A 27,378-nucleotide genomic window follows, 5' to 3' on the forward strand; every position below is an offset into this window, starting at 1 on the left:
CCTTTCCTTTTCCTCTCTGTCCCATGGTTCATCCGTGTCTCCCCCGCCACCCCCCCAATTACTCTACTGATTGCTGGCTATGAACAGGTCTTGAAACAACTTGGTGAATGGCTTCCACGTCCTGTAGAAGCCTTCTTCCGACACACAGATGGAGAAATTCTCCAGCCTGATCAGGGAGGCAAAGGCTAGGGCATCGACCCCCTCCGTAAATAGACAATTGTACATACGTGCTGTGGCCATATTGGGGATTGTAAAATATGTATGCCGTTGAAAGGGAGGTCATTGTCACAGTGTAGGGAAGACACTTACTTGTAAATATATGTGTTGATTCTTTTTTTCACTATTTTTGTTTGGTGCGGTTTTGTAATTTGTAATTTATGAATTGTTGAATGTAAAAATTGAAAATCTAATAAAACCATTTAAAAAAGAGGAACACAAAAGAGGACAGAATTGAAGGTAGTGAGAGATCTAAAAGAATTGTAGGCAGTGATAGGATGGGGACAGGCCAGTAAGAGAACTGAAAACAACGATAAGAAGTTTAATCAGCCTGACGACCCTCTAAGGAAGAAACCTGAATGGCTTAAGAGGGAGTTAGATGTGATTAGATAGGGCGTGGACCAAAAATGACCAAGTATCATGCATAGCATTGTGCGCGATGGAGGAATGTAGATCCTACAGAGTTGGCAGCAAATTTCTCTGATATGTTTGGCATTGGACATTACAGGTTAAAAGAAACTTCTGCTTTTAAAGTCTATTTCAAACGGATTAAACGGTTAGCAAATGATCAATTTGGAATGGTTAATGGAATGTTTTAAAATGTGCTTGTAATTTGTTGAAGACCTATTGGTTAACTGCTTCAGAATATCTTCCTTTTTTTTAGGGATTCTTTATTTTGATCTTTGGAACATTCACGGACAAAAAGGTGAGCTTCGATTACTATTCCTACCGTTTTTCCGGCATTACAGGTGGGATTCTCTGATCTCCCAGCCGCGTGTTTCTCAGCAGCGGGAGTTAGCACACTGTTTGCTGGCGGTGGGATTCTCTGCTCCCACCGCTGTCAATGGGAATTCTCATTGAAGCCACCCCACACCGCGGGAAATCTGCAGGCGGGTGTGCGTTGCAGGCGGCACCAGAGATTCTCACTGCCAGCGACTCCGGTCACTTATTTTCACTTTACCGAATGAAATGCTTTCTTCTGCTCTTAACTCAGGTACGAAAAGCCTTGATGAAGGACGTTTTATTGTCAGGATATTCTTCCAATACAATGGTAAGGTTTAAACAATAAGAATGTGAGATAATTACCATCTGAGAGGGAAAAGATATAAAAATGCTTAGGTAGACACCTTTCCTCAGAGCTGATATAAGATGGAATTGGCCGCCTGTTGCGAAAGTGAACAAAACACTGGGAATGGGAGGACAATAAGAGTTTGCACTACATGGGCGGGATTCTCCGACCCCCCGCCGGGTCGGAGAATCGCCGGGGGCTGGCGTGAATCCCGGCCCCGCGGTTGCCGAATTCTCCGGCACCGGATATTCGGCGGGGGTGGGAATCGCGCCGCGCCGGTTGGCGGGCCCCCCCCCCGGCGATTCTCTGGCCCGCGATGGGCCGAAGTCCCACTGCTGGAATGCCTGTCCCGCCGGCGAGAATCAAACCACCTCTCTTACCGGCGGGACAAGGCGACGCGGGCGGGCTCCGGGGTCCTGGGGGGGGGCGCGGGGCGATCTGGCCCCGGGTGGTGCCCCACGATGGCCTGGCCCACGATCGGGGCCCACCAATCCGCGGCGGGCCTGTGCCGTGGGGGCACTCTTTTCCTTTTGCCTTCGCCCTGGTCTCCACCACGGCGTAGGCAGAAGAGACCCCCTCCACTGCGCCTGCGCGGGGATGCCATGAGCGGCTGCTGACGCTCCCGCGCATGCGTCGCACGGCAAAGTCATATCCGCGCCAGCTGGCGGGGCACCAAAGGCCTTTCCCACCAGCTGGCGGGGCGGAAATCAGTCCGCCGCGGGCCTAGCCCCTCAAGGTTGGGGCTCGGCCCCTCAAGATGCGGAGAATTCCGCACCTTTGGGGCGGCACGATGCCGGACTGATTCGTGCCGTTTTTGGCGCAGGTCGGCGGACATCACGCCGATTGCGGAGAATCCCGCCCCATATTTATGTATTTGACACAATTTCCCAAGGTGCAGTTCGGAGAATTAACAAGAATAATGGGCGGTTAAAGGCAAGGGGCAGGATTCTCCGACCCCCCCGCCGGGTCGGAGAATCGCCGGGGGCTGGCGTGAATCCCACCCCCGCCGGTTGCCGAATTCTCTGGTGCCGGATATTCGGCGGGGGCGGGAATCGCGCCGCGCCAGTTGGCGTGCACCCGCCCCCCTCCGGCGATTCTCCGGCCCGCGATGGGCCGAAGTCCCGCTGCAAGAATCAAACCACCTCTCTTCCCGGCGGGACTAGGTGGCGCGGGCGGGCTCAGGGGTCCTGGGCAGGGGTGCGGAGGGTGGCCTAGCCCGCGATCGGGTCCCACCGATCCGCGGGCAGGCCTGTGCTGTGGGGGCACTCTTTTCCCTTCGCCTCGGCCAGTCTTCACCATGGCCGACGTGGAAGAGGCAACCCCCCCCCCCCCGCGCATGCGCGGGGATGGCGTCAGCAGCCGCTGATGCTCCCACCCATGCGCGGACTTCCGCCACCCAGCGCAGTCCTTTCGGCCCCAGCTGGTGTGGCGCCAAAGGCCTTCCACACCGATCGGTGGTGCTCCAACCACTCCGGCGCGTGCCTAGCCCCTCACGGTGAGGGCTTGGCCCCTGCAGGTGCGGAGAAATCCGCACCTTTGGGGTGGCCCGAAGCCGGAGTGGTTCACACCACTCCATCCCGCCGGGACCCCCCACCCCGCCGGGTAGGGGAGAATCCTGACCAAGGTCTGAGGAATGGGGGCGTCATTCTCCGACCCCCCAGCGGGTCGGAGAATGGCCTTTGGCCGCCGTGAATTCCGCCCCCGCCGCCCGCCGAAGTCTCCGAAGAGAGAAAAGTCGGCAGGGCGTCAATGGTGCCGCACACCTCGGAGAATGGCACGGGTGGGCGCAAGGCAGTCGATTTTGGGCCCGTCGATATTCTCCCGTCCAGATGGCCCGAAGTCCCATCGACGTGATGACGGGTCACGTCGGCGTAAATCAAACCACCTTTTCATCGGCGTGACCCTGTGCTCCAGGTTCACGCCGACCAGCGGGGAGGTGGGTGACGGCCCGGGGGGGTTGGCTCTGGGCAGGCGATGGCGAGGCCGCAGTCTGAATGTGTGGGGGAGAGGTGTGTCTAGGGTTTTGTGTGTGTGTGTGCGGCGGGGGGGTGGTTAGAGTGGGCTGGGCTCCGGGGGAGCGCCATCCCCGGCTGAGGGGCTGGTTGCTGGGCGACAGGGGCTACCCATTGCGATTGTGGCTGATGACGCCTGTACGGAGGCCACGCAATGAGGCGTGAGTGCCGGGGAGGAGGATGGGGGGGTCCGTGCCGGGGAGGGAGGATGGGGGGGGGTCCGTGCCGGGGAGGAGGATGGGGGGGTCCGTGCCGGGGAGGGCCGGGGAGGGGGGATGGGGGGGTCCGTGCCGGGGAGGAGGATGGGGGGGTCCGTGCCGGGGAGGAGGATGGGGGGGTCCGTGCCGGGGAGGGCCGGGGAGGGGGGATGGGGGGGTCCGTGCCGGGGAGGAGGATTGTGTGCGTCCGTGCTGGGGAGGGGGGATGTGGGTGTCCGTGCCGGGGAGGGGGAATGGGGGCGTCCGTGCCGGGGAGGAGGATGGGGTGGGTCCGTGCCGGGGAGGGGGGATGGGGGGGGGTCCGTGCCAGGGAGGGTCGGGGATGGGGGATGAGGGGGTCCGTGCCGGGGAGGAGGATGGGGGGGTCCGTGCCGGGGAGGGCCGGGGATGGGGGATGGGGGGGGTCCGTGCCGGGGAGGGGGACGGGGTCCGTGCCGGGGAGGGGGGATGGGGGGGTCCGTGCCGGGGAGAGCCGAGGAGGGGCGATGGGGGGGTCCGTGCCGGGGAGGAGGATGGGGGGGGTCCATGCCGGGGAGGAGGGGTGCGAGGGCAAGTGAGTTGGTCCACCTGGCCAGGTGCCAGCTTCCAACAGTTGGACCCATGCGGTCCATGCCACCTGGCTGGGGGGAGGAGGGGGTATGGGCAATGATGACATGTTGTCATTCCCCGCCCCCCCCAGCAGGCCGTCATGTTTTCCGATCAGCCAGCGATGTTGGCCGCCGTGGCGGCAGCCGCTAATATCTATGTTGCCCAGGATGAGGAGGAGGAGGAGCGTGCCAGAGAGGCGGCGCAGGCTGCCGCGGAGGGGCAGGCTGTAGCCGCCCAGGCTGGAGGGACACCTGACCGACAGGACGAGGAGGGGGAGGAGAACGTCGCGGCCCCGCGGCAACGGAGGCACCAGAGGGCGCCCTGTGTGTACCGGCCCCGACACTCATACCAGGACCTCACGGACCGGGAATGCAGGAGGAGACTCCGGATGAGGCGGGAAACCTGGCACACACTGCTGGCACACCTGTCACCGCGTGGCACTGGCGGGGGACACCCTCTCCCCGTGTCCGTCAAGATTACGGTGGCCCTGAACTTTTATGCAACTGGGTCATTCCAGGCACCGAGTGGGGACCTGTCCGGCATATCGCAGACATCGGTGCATCGGTGCATCGGGGCAGTGACAGACGTCCTGTATGCCATGGCGCACCGCTACATCCGCTTCCCTGTGGACCGGGCCAGCCAAGATGCCCGGGCCATGGGCTTCTCTGCCATGGCCGGGTTCCCCATGGCCCAGGGCGCGATTGATGGGATGCACGTCGCCGTGCGGCCACCTGCAGATAACAGGGCCGTGTTCATAAGGGGACCTATTCAATGAACATACAGGTGGTCTGCGACCACCGCATGATGATCCTGCACGTCTGCGCCCGTTACCCGTGCAGTGTACACGACTCATACGTGTTGTCGCGGTCATCCATCACCGGCATGTACGAGGGACGCCATCCCCGGCTGTGGGGCTGGTTGCTGGGCGACAGGGGCTACCCATTGCGATCGTGGCTGATGACGCCTGGACGGAGGCCACGCAATGAGGCGGAGAGCCGCTACAATGATGCCCATGTAGCGACAAGGGGAGTGATCGAGAGGTGCTTTGGCGTGCTGAAGATGCGTTTCAAGTGCCTGGATCTGTTTGGGGGCGCCCTCCAGTATCGGTCAGATAGGTTCGGCCGCATCATTGTGGTGTGCTGCGTCCTGCACAATATAGCCCAGCAGAGGGGCGATGTGCCGCAGGCAGAGGAGGGCGGAGTGGAGGAGCAGCAGGAAGAGGCGCAGTCCTCCCAGATGAGGGGGAGGGGGGCAATGGTCAGGGCAGACGGGCTAGACACGGGCGGGTGGCTGTCCACCGTTACCGGCTGGGCCAGCGGGCACGGGACAGGCTGATAGCCGCCCGCTTCACTGACTAGATGGTCGTGGGAATCGGGTAGTATGGCCACAGACCGCACACCATGGCGACAGCTGACCACCCACAACCCCCACCCATCCACCCACCAAGCACCCTCACCCCCCTCCCCAACCCCACCCGCCCCACCTGCATGCACATCACCCCCCCATTGCCGATCCACCTGCGGCACAACGGCCGGGCTCACGCAGTTGCCGGTGGATGCGTGTCTGTTGCAGGCCATGGAGGATGATGACAACCCGCCCTGCGATGAGCCCCTGGCTCCACATCGTTGGACTATGTCTGACCCATGGCCACAGTACCACCATCCACCCGGACCATCCCTGCATGCGGCTGTGACACTGCAGCGCACGCTCCCGTCCTCTGCCCGGGGGGGGATGTTGATGGCGGCCCAGGGGGAAGGGGGCAGACTCACCTGGGGCTGAGGTAAGACCACCCCTCACACACTCACTTGCGCTCAACGTACATGACACCCCCGCACGCTTTGGACAGAGCACAAAGGCAACTTCTGTAGGTGTAACATTGACTTTAATAACGAACGGAGTTCACGCACGTGCCCTAGCCCCTAAAACTCATCTGTGCCCTGCACCCGTGCCAACTTACTCAGTGTCTTTTTGTTTGGCCTTACGGACCCTATGACTACGTCTACGTGGTTCCCCAGACGGTACAGCAGAACTGGAGGTGGACTCCTGTGATTCCTGCCCTCTGACACGGGATCCCTTTGGCGGCCGTTTCCTGGCCTAGATGGGCCAGGCTGCGGCCCGGGCGACTGGGATGGCGAGCTGCCAGCCTGGCCTGCCCGTTGCCCACCCGATGCACCTGTGACGGAAGGGGGGGGGGGGGGGAAGTCCGAGGTGTCGCGGTGTTCTGGGATCTCCCCCACAGGGGTACCCGGGACGGACCACAGCACCTCCTCCTCCCTCGTTGTGCCCGATGGCCCCCAGGCCTCTACATGGGTAGGGGATGCGAACGGACTGGCCATCCGACGCCCCCCCCCGACATCTGGCGCTGCCAGTACTGGAGGCCCGTGCTGGTATCGACAGGGGTCTGCAGGTTTGCAGCCATGGAGCTCAGGGGATTGGCAAACCCTGTCTGTGACTGTGCGACGCTGGCTCGCACAGGGCCAATGGCGCCGATGCCCTCAGCGATGGCCTGCTGAGACTGGGCCATGGATTGCCGAGACTGGGCCATGGCCTGCTGAGACTGGGCCATGGCCTGCTGAGACTGGGCCCTGGCCTGCAGAGACTGGGCTATGGCGTTGAGCGCCTCTGCCATCTGCCGCTGGCGCTGGCTCATGGCCTCCTGTGAGAGGGCAGCCATGTCCTGGGCCACAGACGCCGCCTGCACGGAAAGCCCTAGGCCTCGCAAACCGTTCCCCATGTCTGACACCGTCGCGCCCATTGCCTCCACCGCGGACGCCACCCGTGCGGTATCGGCCTGGGTGGCACGTATGACCGGCACCACTCCCAGCTCCTGGACGCGGGTGGACTCCTCCACCTGTGACTGCAGCCGCCGCAAGCCGGCCGTCACCCTCTTCGCTCGTCTCCGGTTTGGTGGTTGCATCTGATCGATGGGTGGGTGTGGTAACTCCAGGAACACGGGATCCATCTGGGCGGCAGATGTTCGCTTGGGCTGGGCTGCCCTCCGACCGCCCGGCCCCTCTGCTGCTCCTACCTCCGCCTGCTGTACCGGGACGGCTGTGTTGTGCGCACCAGTGAGTGTACCAGACGCCTCATCACTGAAGTGCCCAACCGAGGTGAGTGTTTCTTCGATGGTGGAGGGTGTTGGTGACAGCAGTGGCGTTGTGTCGTGCTCTTCGTCCCACTCTGAGTCCATGGCACTTTGGGGTGGCGGTTCGTCTCCACCCATCCAATCTGTGTCACTGTCCGGTATTTCGTTTTCCTGGGGAGTGCTGTCCCGGGTAGGGGTGTCCTGGGTAGTGGTGTCCTAGGTAGGGGTGTCCTGGGTAGTGGTGTCCTGGGTAGTGGTGTCCTGGCTCAGCTGTAACAGGGGCCTGTGGCTGCCCCTCTCGTCGCTGGGTGGCACACGCCTGCGTCGTCGCACCCGCACAAAATGGGGGCGTCGTCTCCCTGTTGCTCCAGGTCTCTCCGTCTCCAGTGGTCTCCAAGGGACATCCTGCGGGCGTCGCATGCCGGAGGGTCCGGGTCTCTCCGTCTCCAGTGGTCTCCGAGGGGCATCATGCGGGCGTCGCATGCCGGAGGGTCCGGGTCTCTCCGTCTCCCGTGGCCTCCGAGGGACATCATGCGGGCGGTCTGCATCTGCGGGGATGGGTGCCTCGACGTTTGCTCCTGCGATACACAATGAAGCATGCATGGTTAGACACAGGCAGTGATCAGGTGATATGGGGGAGGGGGAATATGGGGACGGGCTGTCGGTGGCTCACTTGCTCGTGGGCCCCCGACCTCTGCATCTACAACCTCCCGGTCCTCAGGTCCGCCAGCCAGTTCCAGGGCCCTTTCCTTGTGTTCGGTCAGTGGCCTCTCATCAGCGGGGCCTCCTCCAGTCCTCACATGCTCCCTGGTGTTGTGTGTGCGTTTCTCCTGTGGGGGTGGGGGGGGGGTGGTGGCAGGGGTAAAAGGCAACAGTGTTAGACAGGTATATGATTGCACGGCATCGGTTGCGCGTGTATTGCAGAGGTTAAGGTTAGGGCTGGATTCACTTGGGGAAATGGGGGAAGGCGGACATGGGGGAGGGGGGATATGGGGTAGGGGGGATATGGGGGAAGGGGGTTATGGGGAGGGGGGATATGGGGGAGGGGGATATGGGGAGGGGAGATATGGGGGAGGGGGGATATGGGGGAGGGGGGATATGGGGGAGGGGGGATATGGGGGAGGGGGGATATGGGGGATATGGGGAGGGGGAATATGGGGGAGGGGATATGGGGGAGGGGGGATATGAGGGATATGGGGGAGGGGGGATATGGGGGAGGGGGGTATGGGGGAGGGGGGATATGCGGGAGGGGGGGATATGGGGGAGGGGGGATATGGGGAGGCTCACCCTGCCTGCTCTGAGAAGGTCGTTCACCTTCTTGTGGTACTGGATGCCTGTCCGTGGTGTCAGGGCCACAGCGGTGATGGCCTCTGCCACCTCCCTCCACAGACGCCGGCTGTGGCGTGGGGCAACTCTGCGGCCGTGTCCGGGATACAGGGCCTCCCTCCTCTGCTCCACTGCGTCCAGGAGCACCTCCACATCGCGTGACTGGATCCTCGGGGCTGAGCGGCGGGCGGCCATTCCGGTCGGGTGTTCCGGTCGGGTGTTCCGGTCGGGTGTTCCGGTCGGGTGGGGGGGAGCAGCGCGTCCTGATGAGCCGTCACGCCGTGCGGCGTGTATGACGCCGCACGGCGTGAACCACGTGACCAAACGCGGATCCCGTCACGTCACTGCTAGCCCATTCCGGGCTGGAGACTTTGCGACGTTTGGGGCGGCGTGATGAAGGTCGGATTTGCGCCGTTTTTGGCACCAATCGGCGGACTTTGCGCCGATAACGGAGAATTTTCTCCCCCCCCCCCCATGCCGGGTGGGAGAATCGCCAGGGTACCGTGCAAGTCCCACCACGCTGCCCCGACACCCGCACGCGATTCTCCCACCCCCCCCCCCCAAACCAGCGCCGTGAGAATCATGCCTGGCCGCTTGGAGAATCGGCGCTCGCGGTTTGCAAAAGGCGAGCGGCGATTCTCCGGCCCGGATGTGCCGAGCAGCCGCCCCAACACGACAGTTTCCCACCGGCGCCATCCACACCTGGGGCGAAATTCTCCCGAAACGGCGCGATGTCCGCCGACTGGCGCCCAAAACGGCGCCAATCAGACGGGCATCGCGCCGCCCCAAAGGTGCGGAATGCTCCGCATCTTTGGGGGCCGAGCCCCAAAATTGAGGGGCTAGGCCGGCGGCGGAGGAATTTCCCCAACCCGCCAGCTGGCGGAAACGGCCTTTGTTGCCCCGCCAGCTGGCGCGGAAATTACATCTCCGGGCGGCCCATGCGCGGGAGCGTCAGCGGCCGCTGACAGTTTCCCACGCATGCGCAGTGGAGGGAGTCTCTTCCGCCTCCGCCATGGTGGAGACCGTGGCGGAGGCGGAAGGGATAGAGTGTCCCCACGGCACAGGCCCGCCCGCGGATCAGTGGGCCCCGATCGCGGGCCAGGCCACTGTGGGGGCATCACCCCGGGGCCAGATCGCCCGGCGACCCTCCCAGGACCCCGGAGCCCGCCCACGACGCCTGGTCCCGCCGGTAAGGTAGGTGATTTAATTTACGCCGGCGGGACAGGCATTTTATCGGCGGGACTTCGGCCCATCCAGGCCGGAGAATCGACCGGGGGGTCCGCCAACCGGCGCGGCGCGATTCCCGCCCCCGCCGAATCTCAGGTGCCGGAGACTTCGGCAACCGGTGGGGGCGGGATACACGCCAGCACCCGGCGATTCTCCGACCCAGCGGGGGGTCGGAGAATGTCGCCCCTGGTCGCTACCGGCCGGAACTGCGCGGGAACGCTGGAGGGGGAGGGGGGTTCCTGCACCGGGGGGTGGCCTTCGATGGGGTCTGGCCCACGATCGTGCCCACTGATCGGTGGGCCGGCCCCTCTAAAGTAGGACCTCCTTTCCTCCGCTGCCCTGCAAGATCCAGGTGGATCTTGCGGGGCGGCTTCGGGGAGGATGGCAACTGTGCATGTATGGATTGGTGCTGGCCAACCCGTGCATGTGTGGTGCCAAGGCCCAGGGCACGTAAAATACGCGACATCGCTCCTAGCCCCACGGGGGCGGGAGAATAGGGGGCTGGGAGCGGGCTCCGATGCCGGAGTGAAACACTCCGGTTTTCACTCCGGTGTCGGGACTTTGTCTCCATTTCGGAGAATCGTGCCCGGGGAAGACCTCCCTCAGTGAACCAGCACTTTATCAATGATATGAAAAGAAAAACAAAAAACAGCCCTTCAGCTTTCACCCCTCATATTCTCCCCACACTCCCATTCCCCATCCATACCAACTTATGCCAAAGTATGCCCCTCTAACCCACAGAACCCCTCATACCCCAGCCCAACATTTGCCTTCTATCCACTGCCCAATAGACCTTAATACACTCAATGAACACACCTGATAGTCACCGTTATGGCCCAAGTCAACTTATTGTCAACTCATGCCAACCTATGCAACCCCACTCTCCACTCTCACCACATATCAAATCATCCAATATCTAATATGAGGAGACATCAGGTCCCATGCTGAGATGAGATAAAATAAGTATTGATTGAAAAAATGTAGTATTTTAAAAACATTGTCATTGTTATAACCCACTCACTACATTTAACTTCCTTTAATCCATTATAAAAACAAGTATTATAATTCATAGTCCCACTTCAAATAGCTTATCACTACTTGGAGCTGTCAATCTTGAAATGGCAGACATTTTCCTCTGATAATCAACGGTTGTGAAATAAATCATGCAGCCCTAATATTGTAATAATGACGCCAGGATTATATCAACAAACAGCATGATATTTTTAACACCACAGATAGTTCTTTAAACAAATATTTAAAGGACAGGTGTTTTAACTGCTGCATCAGCTTGACAGCTCTGTTTAAGGTACCTTTTTACAGCCCCTTTTGGTAGAACTGTCATAGAGCGCCTTTTGACAGTTCCATTGTACTTCACAGTTTATGTACATTTTGCACACATTCATACCTAGTTTTAAAAAATCCCAAAATTTATCTCACCTGTCCTGAAGGGTAGTGACCTCCTCCAAATGCATCCATGGATCACGTCCATGGATCATATACCAAAAGGTACCTAACCTCTCCAAAAGGATATACTTCTTCTCCAATGGGCTCTTGCAGTTTTAGGACCATTTCCCACCAGATCTCAAGTTCACAGCATCCCAATAGTGAAAATCAGATCAGTTTGACGCAACTTCCCTTTGACATATGCAGTTGCATCCATGGACATGCAAATTAAAACTGACATATTCCCTCCTCTGCAAAAATGGTAGGTGCTAGGTTCAGGAACAGGACTTCTGGATTTACGGCCCAGAGCCATTTGTGTAAAGACGGAAAATCTCTCCACCTTTATGTGGCAATTCAGAACACAGTTTCCAGCTGTATGCTGACAACAGCGAGCTGTACCTCAATACAGCTTTTGATCCATCCACAGCGTCTAATCTGTCAGATTTCTATTCCATCCAGTCCTGGATCAGCAATCGTTTCCTCAAATGAACAACTGGGAAGATCAATGGTATCGACCCTCCTATCTTGCTGATTCCCTCCAGCTACTGAAATATTGTGCAGGATTTACCAGCTGTTCACACCAACAGGAAATTGTGGTCCCATGCTGGCGCACGCGTTTCCCGACGATGAGGGGTGCTGTCAATGGGAAATTCCGTTTGTCAACGGCAGGACCGGTAGAACCTGGTGGCGGACTGCCTCTACCTCTGAAAAGCAGGCAATGGGCTGGTGGGAAAATCCCATACATAGGTTCTTCTCCAAGTCTGGCCCTGATTTTTAAAAAATAAATTTGGAGTACCCAATTTTTTTTTTCCAATTAAGGGGCAATTTAGCGTGGCCAACCCAAACTGCACATCTTTGGGTTGTGGCATTGAAACCCACGCAGACACGTGGAGGATGTGCAAACTCCACACGGACAGTGACCCAGGGCCAGGATTCGGACGCAGGTCCTCAGCGCCGTAGTCCCAGTGCTAACCACTGTGCCACATGCCGCCTTTCTGGCCCTGATTTCCATCACTATATCATTTACAGCCATGCTTTCAGTTGTCTGTATCTTAAGTGCCCTGGATTACCTACCTAAACCTCCTTTCAGATTTTTTGAACCCTAAACGTTTTGACCAACATTTTGGACATCTGCTCAATATCGTCTTATTTTGCTCAGTGTCAAATTTTACTTTATAAGGCTGCTGAAATGACACTTGGAACTTTTTTTTAAATGTTGAAGGTGCTATATAAATTCAAGTTGTTGTTGCTGAATAGCTCACTAAATAAACCAATTAAGATTCAAAGCTAAAGTAGATAAATGGTTGTTAAAAGAGTTGTCATAATCGCCAGCTAAATTATAGTCAAACTAAAATTACTCAGATGCAGGAAACCTGAGGGAAAAATAAAAGTGCTGGAAATACTATGCAGCTCTGACAGCATCTGTTGAGTCTTCTTCACTTCTCATGCACAGACGCTGCCAGACCTGCTGGGTATTTGCAACACATTCCCATTTTTATAACTAAAATTATAGTTATCTGGGGGCGAGATTCACCGACCCCCTGCCGGGTCGGAGAATCGCCGGGGACTGGCGTGAATCCCGCCCCCGCCGGTTGCTGAATTCTCCGGCACTGGATATTCGGCGGGGGCGGGAATCTCGCAGCGCCTGTTGGCGGCCCCCTCCCCCCGGCGATTCTCCGGCCCGGATGGGCCGTAGTCCGCTGCTAGAATGCCTGTCCCGCCGGCGTGGAATAAACCACCTCTCTTACTGGTGGGACAAGGTGGCGCGGGCGGGCTCAGGGGTCCTGGGGGGGTCGCGGGGCGATCTGGCCCCGGTGGGGGGCCCCCCACGGTGGCCTGGCCCACGATCGGGGCCCACCGATGGCGCGGGCGGGCCTGTGCCGCCGGGGCACTCTTTTCCTTCCGCCATGGCGAAGGCGGAAGAGACCCCCCCCTCCACTGCGCATGCACGGGGATGCCGTGAGCGGCCGCTTACGCAACCCGCGCATGCGCCGGCCCGGCAAAGTCATTTCTGCGCCAGCTGGCGGGGCACCAAAGGCCTTTCCCCGCCAGCCGGCGGGGCGGAAATCAGTCCGGCGTGGGGCCTAGCCCTTCAAGGTGAGGGCTCGGCCCCCTCAAGATGCGGAGGATTCCGCACCTTTGGGGCGGCGCTGTGCCGCACTGATTTGCGCCGTTTTTTGGCGCCGGTCGGCGGACATCGCGCCGATTACGGAGAATTTCCGCCCCTGGTGTCTGACTTTACCTGTAAATGGTTGAATTTTTAGATTTTAATCATTAAATATAGTTTGTTCAACCCTTCATTTCACCGTGTAGCACAGGATTGTGACGCATTAGCTGAACCATTTTGTTTCGAATAAACATGATTGTAGCTCTAGTATTTTATTGCCTTATTACTGTCTAATTCTATGAAATAAAATGCTGAAGTATATTTTTTTACTGTAATTATTAGCATTCAAGGGCGAAATTCTCCGTTATCCGCGCAAAGTCCGCCGATTGGCGCCAAAAACGGCGCAAATCCGACCTTCATCACGCCGCCCCAAACGTCGCAAAGTCTCCGGCCCGGAATGGGCTGGCAGCGACGTGACGGGATCCGCGCTTGCTCATGTGCTTCACGCCCTGCGGCGTCATACACACCGCACGGCGTGATGGCTCATCAGGACGCGCTGCTCCCCCACCCGACCGGAACACCGGACCGGAACACCCGACCGGATGGGCACCCGCCGCTCAGCCCCGAGGTTCCAGTCACGGGATGTGGAGGCGCTCCTGGACACAGTGGAGCAGAGGAGGGAGGCCCTGTATCCCGGACACGGCCGCAGAGTTGCCCCACGCCACAGCAGGCATCTGTGGAGGGAGGTGGCAGAGGCTGTCACCGCTGTGGCCCTGACACCACGGACAGGCACCCAGTGCCACAAGAAGGTGAACGACCTCGTCAGAGCAGCCAGGGTGAGCCTCCCCCCCTGCCCGATATCCATATCCCCCATATCCCCCCTCCCCCGTTATCCCCCCCTCCACCATATCCACCCTCCCCCATATACCCCCTCCCCATATCCCCTATATCCCCTCCCATATCCCCCATATCCCCCCTCCCCCATAAACCCCCTCCCCATATACCCCCTCCCCCATATACCCCATATCCCCCCTACCCCATATCCCCCCTCCCCCATATCCCCCCTCCCATATCCCCATATCCCCCCTCCCCATAGCACCCCTCCCCATATCCCCCTCCCACATATCGCCCATATCCCCCCTCCCATATCCTCCCTCCCCCATATCACCCCCTCCCCCCATCCCCCCTCCCCATATCCCCATATCCGCCCTCCCCCATATCCCCTATATCCCCCCTCCCCATATCCCCCATATGCCTCCTCCCCCATAACCCCCCTCCCCCATATGCCCCTTCCCCATATCCCCCATATCCCCCCTCCCCCATATCCCCCCTCCCCCATATCCCCCATATCCCCCCTCCCCATATCCCCCTCCCCATAACCCCCCTCCCCCATATCCTCCCTCCCACATATCGCCCATACCCCCCCCTCCCCCATATCCCCCCTCCCCCATATTCGCCTTCCCCCATTTCCCCAAGTGAATCCAGCCCTAAACTTAACCTCTGCAATACACGCGCAACCGATGGCGTGCATTCATATACCTGTCTAACACTGTTGCCTTTTACCCCTGCCACCACCCCCCCACAGGAGAAACGCGCACACAACACCAGGGAGCATGTGAGGACTGGAGGAGGCCCCGCTGATGAGAGGCCACTGACCGAACACGAGGAAAGGGCCCTGGAACTGGCTGGCGGACCTGAGGACCGGGAGGTTGCTGATGCAGAGGTCGCGGGCCCACCAGCAAGTGAGCCACCGACAGCCTGTTCCCATATCCCCCCTCCCCCATATCACCTTATCACTGCCTGCGTGTCTAACCATGCATGCTTCATTGTGTATCGCAGGAGCAAACGTCGAGGCACCCATCCCCGCAGATGCAGACCGCCCACATGATGCCCCTCGGAGGCCACGGGAGACGGAGAGACCCGGACCCTCCGGCATGCGACGCCCGCAGGATGTCCCTTGGAGACCACTGGAGACGGAGAGACCCGGAACCTCCAGCATGCGCGCCCGCAGGATGTCCGTTGGAGACCACTGGAGACGGAGAGACCTGGAGCAACAGGGAGACGACGCCCCCGTCTCGTGCGGGTGCGACGACGCAGGCGTGTGCCACCCAGCGATGAGAGGGGCAACCACAGGCCCCCGTCACAGACGGGCTAGGACACCTCTACCCAGGACACCCCTACCCGGGACAGCACTACCCAGGAAAACGAAATACCGGACAGTGACACAGATTGGATGGGTGGAGACGAACCGCCACCCAAAGTGCCATGGACTCAGAGTGGGACGAAGAGCACGACACAACGCCACTGCTGTCACCAACACCCTCCACCATCGCAGAAACACTCACATCGGTTGGGCACTTTAGTGATGAGGCGTCTGGTACACTCACTGGTGCGCACAACACAGCCGTCCCGGTACAGCAGGCGGAGGTAGGAGCAGCAGAGGGGCCGGGCGGTCGGAGGGCAGCCCAGCCCAAGCGAACATCTGCCGCCCAGATGGATCCCGTGTTCCTGGAGTTACCACACCCACCCATAGATCCGATGCAACCACCGAACCGGAGATGAGCGAAGAGGGTGACGGCCGGCTTGCGGCGGCTGCAGTCGCAGGTGGAGGAGTCCACCCACGTCCAGGAGCTGGGAGTGGTGCCGGTCATACGTGCCACCAAGGCCGACACCGCACGGGTGGCGTCCGCGGTGGAGGCAATGGGTGCGACGGTGTCAGACATGGGGAACGGTTTGCGAGGCCTGGGGCTTTCCGTGCAGGAGGCATCTGTGGCCCAGGACATGGCTGCCCTCTCACAGGAGGCCATGAGCCAGTGCCAGCGGCAGATGGCAGAGGCGCTCAACGCCATGGCCCAGTCTCAGCAGTCCAGCGCCCAGTCTCTGCAGGCCATGGTCCAGTCTCAGCAGGCCATGGCCCAGTCTCAGCAGGCCATGGCCTAATCTCTGCAGGCCATCGCTGAGGGCATCGGCGCCATTGCCCATGTGCGAGCCGGCATCACACAATCACAGACAGGGTTTGCCAATCCCCTGAGCTCCATGGCTGCAAACCTGCAGACCCCTGTCGATACCAGCACGGGCCTCCAGGACTGGCAGCGCCAGATGTCGGGGGGGCGTCGGATGGCCAGTCCGTTCGCAACCCGCACCCATGTAGAGGCCTGGGGGCCATCGGGCACACCGAGGGAGGAGGAGGTGCCGTGGTCCGTCCTGGGTCCCCCTGTAGGGGAGGTCCCGGAAATCCGCAATACCTCGGACTCCCCCACTTCCGTCCCAGGTGCATCGGGTGGGCAATGGGCAGGACAGGCTGGCAGCTCACCATCCCAGTCGCCCGGGCCGCAGCCTGGCCCATCTAGGCCAGGATGCCCAAGGAAACGGCCGCCAAAGGGATCCCGTGTCAGAGGGCAGGAATCACAGGAGTCCACCTCCAGTTCTGCTGTACCGTCTGGGGAACCACGAAGACGTAGTCATAGGGTCCGTAAGGCGAAGCAACTAGACACTGAGTAAGTTGGCATGGGTGCAGGGCACAGATGAGTTTTAGGGGCTAGGGCACGTGCGTGAACTCCGTTCGTTATTAAAGTCAATGTTACACCTACAGAAGCTGCCTTTGTGCTCTGTCCAAAGCGTGCGGGGGTGTCATGTACGTTGAGCGCAAGTGTGTGTGTGAGGGGTGGTCTTACCTCAGCCCCAGGTGAGTCTGCCCCCTTCCCCCTGGGCCGCCATCAACATCCCCCCGGGCAGAGGCCGGGACCATGCGCTGCAGTGTCACAGCCGCATGCAGGGATGGTCCGGGTGGATGGTGGTACTGTGGCCATGGGTCAGACATAGTCCAACGATGTGGAGCCAGGAGCTCATCGCAGGGCAGGTTGTCATCATCCTCCATGGCCTGCAAGAGACACGCGTCCACCGGAAACTGTGTGAGCCCGGCCGTTGTGCCGCAGGTGGATCGGCAATGGGGGGGTGGTGTGCATGCGGGTCGGGTGGGTGGGGTTGGGGAGGGGGGTGAGGGTGCTGGGCGGGTGGATGCTGACCCCGTCCCCCCATCCTCCCTCCCCGGCACGGACCTCATCCCCCCATCCTCCTCCCCGGCACGGACCCCGTCCCCCCATCCTCCTCCCCGGTACGGACCCCATCCCCCCATCCTCCCTCCCCGGCACGGACCCCGTCCGCCCATCCCCCTCCCCGGCACAGACCCCCCCATCCTCCCTCCTCGCACGGACCCCGTCCCCCCATCCCCCTCCCCGGCGTGGACCCCCCCCCCCCTCCCCGGCACGGACCCCTTCCCCCTCCCCGGCACGGACCCCTCCACCCTCCCTCCTCGGCACGGACCCCGTCCCCCCATCCTCCCTCCCCGGCACGGACCCCGTCCCCCCATCCCCCTCCCCGGCACGGACCCTCCTATCCTCCCTCCCCGGCACGGACCCCCCCCCCCCCATCTTCCCTCCCCGGCACGGACCCCCCCCCCCCCCCCCATCCTCCCTCCCCGGCATGGACCCCCCATCCTCCCTCCCTTGCATGGACCCCCCAATCCTCCCTCCCCGGCACGGACCCCCCATCCTCCCTCCCCGGCACGGACCCCGTCCCCTATCTCCCTCCCCGGCACGCAAACCCCCTCCCGGCACTCCCCCGGAGCCCAGCCCACTCTAACCCCCCCCCCCCCCCCCCCCGCCGCGCACACACACACAAAACCCTACACACACCTCTCCCCCACACATTCAGACTGCGGCCACGCCATCGCCTCTCCAGCGGCCAACCCCCCAGGCCGTCACCCACCTCCACGCTGGTCGGCGTAAACCTTGAGCACAGGTTGACGCCGTTAAAAGGTGGTTTGATTTACGCCGACGTGACCCGTCATCACGTCGACGGGACTTCGGCCCATCCGGACGGGAGAATATCGGCAGGCCCAAAATCGACTGCCTTGCGCCCACCCGTGCCATTCTCCGAGGTGTGCGGCGCCATTGACGCCCCGCCGACTTTTCTCCCTTCGGAGACTTCGGCGGGCGGCGGGGGCGGAATTCACGGCGGCCAACGGCCATTCTCCGACCCGCTGGGGGTCGGAGAATGACGCCCCAGGTCTCTGAAAGGCATTAAAAGAATTCTGTCTGTTACAAATGCCAGAATTGTGCCATCTCTGAATACTAGATTTATGTCTAGGGGGGCAAATTATATTCATAGACTGAGTGGATCCCATTCCTGACATCCTTGGTGAGTGTCAACTAAAATATGGTAGCTTGCATTTATAATTTTAGCCTCACAAATATCATACGATATATTGAAATAATTATTAGTATTGCCCAGTTATAATAATAATAATCTTTATTGTCACAAGTAGACTTACATTGCAATGAAGTTACTGTGAAAAGCCCCTAGATGTCACATTTTGGTGCCTGTTCAGGTACACAGAGGGAGAATTCAGAATGTCCAATTCACCTAACAGCATGACTTTCGGGATTTGTGGGAGGAAACCAGAGCACCCGGAGGAAACCCACGCAGACACAGGGAGCACGTGCAGACTCCGCACAGACAGTGACCCAGCCGGGAATCGAACCCGGGACCCTGGCGCTGTGAAGCCACAGTGATAGCCACTGTGCTACTGTGCTGCCCAGTTACCTTAGTTCCTTCAATTGATAGATGTTGCAAAGTGCTATCTATACAAATTTTATATTATTCGTTCTTTATACAGTGATGGCTAATCTCGGTTTCCCTCATTGATGTGAAAATGTACACTTACCATCAGGGTGAGGAAAATTCACGGGTAATTGAATTAGCCTTGCTATTCTCAAACTCCAGGTAGCTGGACACATAATGACATGGAGAAATAGTACATATTTGAAAAAAGAATATCCCACAATCTTGTATTCCCAGCAAGCAGCAGTGTTGAAGAGAGATCACATGAAATTCTGGGCTGTGTGCTGGTGATTTCTGAGGTGTGCTCCCAGTGAGCACTGTTGCTTATCAAATCACTGTTCAGAGAACATAGAAATGTGGGGAGCTGGGGAAAAAGAAGTAAAAAGAAAATAAACAAAGGCTGTTTCCTGCAACGCATCGGTTCATTCTGACCCTCACATTAACATTCATGATTTTTTAATTTTTCAGTCTGAACAAAGCATTTCTACTGCAACGCCTTCCTCAAAACAAAATCATCATTTTACTTGTCGAAAGAGTGAGTATAAACATGAGGCTGAACAATAATATAGTCCCATGACAAAAGTTACTCTAAAAATTATTTGATATGAGTCGCTGTAATTTATTGGCTATTATTGAAGTGAAATGATTTGTGTTCAAATTGGTCCTGGATTTTAACAGCAATTGATTTCTGGGGAAAACTGCACTTGCGAGTTAACCTCCTGCCCACCTGCACCAGAATAAAGCCTGGAACATTTCAATGGCCGCACCATATTTAAACACTCATTTATTTTCTGGGTGATAGCAGCAGAAATCTTACATATCTTTTTATTAAAACAGTAAAAAAAATATACACAAGGCCAAACGGTACAAACACTAATTTTGTGTTGGAGAAACAGGGTACCCTCCCCTCAGTACCAATGTACAGGGAGGGGGGGATGGATTCTCTGATTATTAAAACAGTTCACATCACATTTCTACAAAAACAAATGGTACAAGCACTAAACTTTGCGCTGGAGAGAGCAGATACCCTCGCCTCTGTACCAACAAAAGGGAAAGGAAGGGGGGGTGGGGGGGAGAGAGGGGAAACGAGAGTGGTGGGGAGGGAGGGCGTCGAAGTGTTGGTAAAGGGGGGGGCAAATAGGGCACTGCCTGAACTATCTACGGAGGCAGAAAAATAAAAGAACCTTCAACTATGATGTGCCAGGTTCTGGGAGTCTCCCAGAGGGGGTGAGGGGCAACACAGCGTCAGGCATGAGTGAGACCCGCACCCCACTACAGAGTGTCTTGTGCACCCTGCGCTCCCAACACAGCCAAGGGCTGCCTGTTGAAGTCAATTAGGTGGCATAATCAGTTCATGTAATTGAGAAAGGCTAGGGTTATGGTCATGAGCCTACAACACACCTGCTCATTCTGACCTTCACAAAGGAAAGCTTTTAGAATTACATAAGAACATAAGAACTAGGAACAGGAGTAGGCCATCTGGCCCCTCGAGCCTACTCCGCCATTTAATGAGATCATGGCTGATCTTTGTGGACTCAGCTCCACTCTCCGGCCCGTAAACCATATCCCCGAATCCCTTTATTCTTTAGAAAGGCATCTATCTTTTTCTTAAAAACGTTTAAAGAAGGAGCCTCAACTGCTTCACTGGGCAAGGAATTCCAGAGATTCACAACCCTTTGGGTGAAGAAGTTCCTCCTACACTCCGTCCTAAATCTACCTCCCCTTATTTTGAGGCTATACCTCCTAGTTCTGCTTTCCTCGACCAGTGGAAACAACCTGCCCGCATCTATCCTATCTATTCCCTTCATAATTTTATATGTCTCAATAAGATCCCCCCCGCATCCTTCTAAACTCCAATGAGTACAGTCCCAGTCTACTCAACCTCTCGTCATAATCTAATCCCCTCAACTCTGGGATCAACCTAGTGAATCTCCTCTGCACCCCCTCCAGTGCCAATATGCCCTTTCTCAGGTAAGGAGACCAAAACTGAACACAATACTCCAGATGTGGCCTCACCAACACCCTATACAATTGCAGCATTACCTCACTAGTCTTGAACTCCATCCCTCTAGCAATGAAAGACAAAACTCGATTAGCCTTCTTAATCACCTGTTGCACCTGCACACCAACTTTTTGCAACTCGTGCACCAGCACACCCAGGTCCCTCTGCACAGTAGCATGTTTTAACATCTTAACGTTTAAATAATAATCCATTCTGCTGTTATTCCTCCCAAAATGGATAGCCTCACACTTGGCAACATTGAATTCCATCTGCCAGACCCTAGCCCATTCACCTAACCTATCCAAATCCTTCTGCAGACTTCCGGTATCCTCTGCCCTTTTTGCTTTACCACTCATCTTAGTGTCGTCTGCAAACTTTGACACATTGCACTTGGTCCCCAACTCCAAATCATCTATGTAAATTGTGAACAACTGCGGGCCCAACACTGATCCTTGAGGGACCCCACTAGTTACAGGTTGCCAAACAGAGAAACACCCATTTATCCCCACTCTCTGCTTCCTGTTAGTTAACCAATCCTCTACCCATGCTACCACTTTACCCTCAATGCCATGCATCTTTAGTTTATGCAGCAACCTTTTGTGTGGCACCTTGTCAAAAGCTTTCTGGAAATCCAGATATACCACATCCATTGGCTCCCCGTTATCTACTGCACTGGTGACATCCTCAAAAAATTCTACCAAATTAGTCAGGCACGACTTACCCTTTGTGAACCCATGCTGCGTCTGCCCAATGGGACAATTTCCCTCCAGGTGCCCCGCTATTTCCTCCTTAATGATAGATTCCAGCATTTTCCCTACAACCGAAGTTAAGCTTACCGGCCTATAATTACCCGCTTTCTGCCGACCTCCTTTTTTAAACAGTGGTGTCACGTTTGCTACTTTCCAATCCTCTGGGACCACCCCAGAGTCTAGTGAATTTTGATAAATTATCACTAGTGCGTTTACAATTTCCCTAGCCATCTCTTTTAACACTCTGGGATGCATCCCATCAGGGCCAGGAGACTTGTCTACCTTTAGCCCCATTAGCTTGCCCAATACTGCCTCCTTAGTGATTACAATCATCTCAAGGTCCTCACCTATCATATCCTTATTTCCATCAGTCACTGGCATGTTATTTGTGTCCTCCACTGTGAAGGCTGACCCAAAAAACCTGTTCAGCTCCTCAGCCATTTCCCCGTCTCCTATTATTAAATCTCCCTTCTCATCTTCCAAAGGACCAATATTTACCTTAGCCACTCTTTGTTGTCTTATATATTTGTAGAAGCTTTTACTATCTGCTTTTATGTTCTGAACCAATTTACTTTCATAGTCTACCTTACTCTTCTTTATGGCTTTTTTAGTAGCTTTCTGTTGTCCCCTAAAGACTTCCCAATCCTCTAGTCTCCCACTAATTTTTTGCCACTTTGTATGTTTTTGCCTTCAATTTGATACTCTCCCTCACCTCCTTAGATATCCACGGTCGATTTTTCCCCTTTCTACCGTCTTTCTTTTTTGTCGGTATGAACCTTTTCTGAACACTGTGAAAGATCGCTCGGAAGGTTCTCCACTGTTCCTCAACTGCTTCACCATGAAGTCTTTGCTCCCAGTCTACCTTAGCTAGTTCTTCTCTCATCCCATTGTAATCGCCTTTGTTTAAGCACAAAACACTAGTGTTTGATTTTACCTTGTCATTCTCCAACTGTATTTTAAATTCCGCCATATTGTAGTCGCTCCATCCAAGAGGATCCCGAACTATGAGATCATTAATCAATCCTGCCTCATTACACAGGACCAGATCTAGGACCGCTTGTTCCCTTGTAGGTTCCATTACATACTGTTCCAGGAAATTATCCCGGGCACATTCTATAAACTCCTCCTCAAGGCTGCCTTTACCAACCTGGTTAAACCAATCGATATGCAGATTAAAATCTCCCATGATAACCGCTGTACCATTTCTACATGCATCTGTTATTTCTTTGCTTATTGCCTGCCCTACCATCATGTTACTATTTGGTGGCCTATAGACTACTCCTATCAGTGACCTTTTCGCCTTACTATTCCTGATTTCCACCCAAATTGATTCAACCTTGTCCTCCATAGCACCAATATCATCCCTTACTATTGCCCGGATGCCATCCTTAAACAACAAAGCTACACCACCGCCCTTACCGTCCATTTTATCCTTTTGTATAGTCTGATACCCTTGGATATTTAACTCCCAGTCGTGACCATCTTTTAACCATGTTTCAGTAATGGCCACTAAATCATAGTCAATTGTTTATCAGGGCCTCCCTATCTTTAAACCTGCTTCGGCCCAGTTGGAGAGAAATATTAGTTTCCCTGGTGCAATTGTCAATCACAGTCTGGTTCAATCTGCCTATTGACATTAGGGGCGAAATTCTCCCCAAACGGAGCGATGTCCGCCGACTGGCGCCCAAAAGGGCGCCAATCAGACGGGCATTGCGCCGCCCCAAAGGTGCGGAATGCTCCGCACCTTTGGGGGCCAAGCACCAACATTGAGGGGCTAGGCCGGCGCCGGAGGGATTTCCGCCCCGCCAGCTGGCGGAAACGGTGTTTGTTGCCCCGCCAGCTGGCGCGGAAATGACATTCCCGGGCGGCGCATGCGCGGGAGCGTCAGCGGACGCTGACAGTTTCCCGCGCATGCGCAGTGGGGAGAGTCTCTTCCGCCTCCGCCATGGTGGAGACCGTTGCGGAGGCGGAAGGGAAAGAGTGCCCCCACGGCACAGGCCTGCCCGCGGATCGGTGGGCTCCGATCGTGTGCCAGGCCACCATGGGGGCACCCCCCGGGTATTCTCCGACCCGGCGGGGGGTCGATGAATCTCGCCCATGATGTTGTTTTCGTAATCGTGGGGGAGATTCTCCGACCCCCCGCCGGGTCGGAAAATCGCTGGGGGCTGGCGTGAATCCCGCCCCCGCCGGTTGCTGAATTCTCCACCACCGGATATTCGGCGGGGGTGGGAATCGCGCCGCGCCGGTTGGTGCCCCCCCCCCGCGATTCTCCAGCCCGAATGGGCCGAAGTCCCGCCGCTAAAATGCCTGTCCCGCCGGCGTAGATTAAACCACCTACCTTACCGGCGGGACAAGGCGGGCGGGCGGGCTCCGGGGTCCTGGGGGGGGCGCGGGGCGATCTGGCCCTGGGGGGTGGCCCCACGGTGGCCTGGCCCGCGATCGGGGCCCACCGATCCGTGGGTGGGCCTGTGCCGTGGGGGCACTCTTTCCCTTCCGCCTTCGCCACAGTCTCCACCATGGTGGAGGCGGAAGCGACTCCCTCCACTGCGCATGCGCGGGAATGTCGTCAGTGGCCACTGACGCTCCCGCACATGCGCCACCCGGAGATGTTATTTCCGCGCCAGCTGGCGGGGCACTAAAGGCCTTTTCCGCCAGCTGGCGGGGCACCAAAGGCCTTTTCCGCCAGCTGGCGGGGCGGCAATTCGTCCGGCGCCGACCTCGCCCTTTAAGGTTGGGGCTCGGCCCCCAAAGATGCGGAGCATTCCGCACCTTTGGGGTGGCGCAATGCCCGACTGATTTGCTCCGTTTTGTCGGCGGACATCGCGCCGTTTCCGGAGAATTTCGCCCCACAATTTCCAAATTTCTTAAATGATACTCTTTAGTATAATCATAATGCTTTTCTCTATAATTATTTTCTTTGCTATTTTCGTGAAGATTCTAATCTATTTAAAATAAATATGGGTCAATTTGCAGGGGGAAGCTAGCAGTGAGCAGCCTCACTTTAAACAAATGCACATTGCAGTGTTGACTCTATAGTCCCACCTCCAACTCACTGCTGCTTATAAAACACCAAGCTTAAAACAAAGCCTCACAAATGTCACCCAATGTATTATAGAAGAGGAAGAAAGTATTTTGTTGATGTATTTGTTGGTATCACGTTCTGTGGTACCAGAGTTCAAGCCTCTACCTTGTAGCTGTCCCAGGTTGCCCTTATTGTCCAACTCCTTGTTCACGATCAAGATGGGGATAAATATCAAGAAAATTTTCAGCAAGACCTTGCTGTTCCACGACACCAAAGTCTGCACTCCAGTGTTATATTTTGTCTCCATTGTTGGCAGTCAGTCTGAGCCAGATTGTGCACATTATTAATGCTCTGTTTGACCCTGATTTGCATTTTTAACACCACCCATCAATACGAGTGTCTGTTTGCATCCTGTCAGTATTTGCTGTCTCCAACTTTATCTCTCTTCCATCCACTGCTTAAATCTTATGACTTCCAAGCCTGATTACTCCAATGATCTCATGCCAACCATCGAAGTTTCACCCTATGTAAACTGAAATTTGTTCAAAATGCTGCCACATACCCTGCTCCTTTTCCATCATTACCCTTGTCAACTTCAATTAGCTCCTAAATGCCTTGATTTCAAAATGTTTACCCTACATCACCCCCTTACCTCTGCAGCTTTCTTTAATCCTTTATTCCAACATGTGCTCTCTGCTCTTCCATCCTAGCCCATTTTCATTACATTAGTTTCTTGTCTAAGCTTTCAGCTGTCTCAGCTCCACAATTTGCTGCTCTCCACAATTCGTTCTAACCCTGTCATTGACTTTAATGACCACTCCTTCAGTCATGTTACCGAGCCTTCATTCCATTACTGGTTAGTGTCTGTTTGTCAAACAGTGAAAAATGCTCTCTTACATTTTAAGTTGCCATACAAGGACAATTGGTTGTTTCTGTAGATGTCTAACCCTTTGCAATAATTAAAAAGAGCTGAATAGGTAAGTAAATGTGCATTAATACTTTGGTGCTATGTGATTCCAACATCTGCTGATCTTTTTCCTGGTCTGATCTTTCAGAAATCTACAAAGTAACTCAACAATCTCACTCCAGTGATAAGAACCCATATTTACTCGCCTGCTCTGAGTTATCTGCTGGAGATAAAACTGACCTTTTTCCGATGCAGAAGAAATAATAAAGCTAATCAACTCACACCGTGAAAAATTACTTCAGAATTCAAGATATTGTTGCTTTTGTCAAAAATGTATAAAAATTTGTAGCATTGGGCTTTTCATTAATACATTTCACTTGATGGGGTTAGCAACATTTTTCATTGTATACTGGAACAATAGTTTATATCAGTAAGAAAGCGCACATAAGGACATTTTTGTCTCAGTGGGCAATTGCTTGCAATGTCATAGGGTTCGCAATAGGATTGAGCTAATATTAGTGGAATTATTCACCATCACATGTTTCTCGCTTGTATAGGTTTGGCAGAAAAATTTTGTTGTGGTCAATTTGTGTTTTGCTTTGAGAGTGAACGTATTACTTACTCTCCCTCTTCCCCCCCAACCCCCAGGCGTATTTCCCCCAATTCCTTTTTTGGGCTTGAAATGTTCACAACAATGTAAGATTGAATTAGGTACTGAAATTTTGCTTGCTTTTTTATTGTTGAAAATATGAGGAATTTTTGCAGAAACTTTCCGTAAGAAACCGAGGCACGATTCTCCACTCCCACGCCGGTTGGGAGAATCGCCTGGGCTGCTAAAATTTCTGGGGACGCCGGTCCGACGCCCTCCCGCGATTCTCCCAAGCGGCGGGAATGTCCCGGTCGGGTTTTGCGGGCCGGAGAATCGCCGGAGACACCGAAAATGGCGATTCTCCGGCACCCCCGCTATTCTGAGGCCCGGATGGGCCGAGCGGCCAGGCCAAAACGGCGGGTTCCCCCCGGTGCCGTCCACACCTGGTCGCTGCAGTCATGAGCGGTGCGTGAACGCTGGGGGGGGGCGGCCTGCGGGGATGCGAGAGGGGATCCTGCACCGGGTTTTACCTGAAATGTGGGGTTGCCCGCGATCGGTGCCCACCGATCGTCAGATCGTCCTCTCTGAAGGAGGACCTCCTTCCTTCCGCGGCCTCGCAAGGTCCGTCCGCCATCTTCTTGCGGGGCAGACTTAGAGAGGACGGCAACCACGCATGCGCGGATGATGCCCGTTATGCGGCGCCGGCCGCATCATCTATGCGGCGCCGCCTTTACGCGGGCGACAAGGCCTGGCGCGTGTAGATGACGCGGCCCCGATCCTGGCCCATTGTCAGGGTCTGAATCGGTCAGGACCGGGGCCGTTCCGCTCCGTCGTGAACCTCGACGGCGTTCACAACGGCGCGGCCACTTTGGCGTGGGAGTGGAGAATTGCGCCCCCGATGTTCTGGGTTACGTCCCTTCAATAACTCACTTCGACATGGAGCAGTGTTATTCTTAGTGGGAGTAACCTTTGGGTAAGGAAGGGAAAAGATTGCCAGTTTCTCATTTTTTATCACAATTTACTGACTCCTGCTGCAAAAGATGCTTCTCAGAATGCCGGGTAATGCTTTAATATCACATTGGTTGGCAGACTGGAAACAGTGTAGGAACAAACAAATGGCAGGCAATGAACACTGGAATACCGCAGATATCAGTGATAGAACCCCAGCTATTTATAATGTATATTAATAATTTAGA

At 56.2% G+C, this 27,378-nt stretch overlaps 1 protein-coding gene and 1 long non-coding RNA gene across 2 annotated transcripts in view; both read left to right on the forward strand.

The window, feature by feature from the left end:
• Window positions 1-979, forward strand: part of LOC140411466 (adhesion G protein-coupled receptor F5-like) — a 58,890-nt gene extending 57,911 nt beyond the window's left edge. The window contains exon 4 of the mRNA XM_072500563.1: window positions 881-979. Within this exon, the coding sequence (XP_072356664.1) occupies window positions 881-979 (99 nt within the window). The remainder of the gene's footprint in view (window positions 1-880) is intronic.
• Window positions 980-1,212: 233 nt separating this feature from the next.
• Window positions 1,213-26,485, forward strand: LOC140410704 (uncharacterized). The gene is made up of 3 exons (XR_011940710.1): window positions 1,213-1,267; window positions 19,382-19,448; window positions 25,742-26,485. It is a non-coding gene; the product is annotated as an uncharacterized lncRNA (long non-coding RNA).
• Window positions 26,486-27,378: the final 893 nt, after the last annotated feature.

Source organism: Scyliorhinus torazame, chromosome 4, assembly GCF_047496885.1.
Source record: "Scyliorhinus torazame isolate Kashiwa2021f chromosome 4, sScyTor2.1, whole genome shotgun sequence".
Lineage (NCBI taxonomy): Eukaryota > Metazoa > Chordata > Chondrichthyes > Carcharhiniformes > Scyliorhinidae > Scyliorhinus > Scyliorhinus torazame.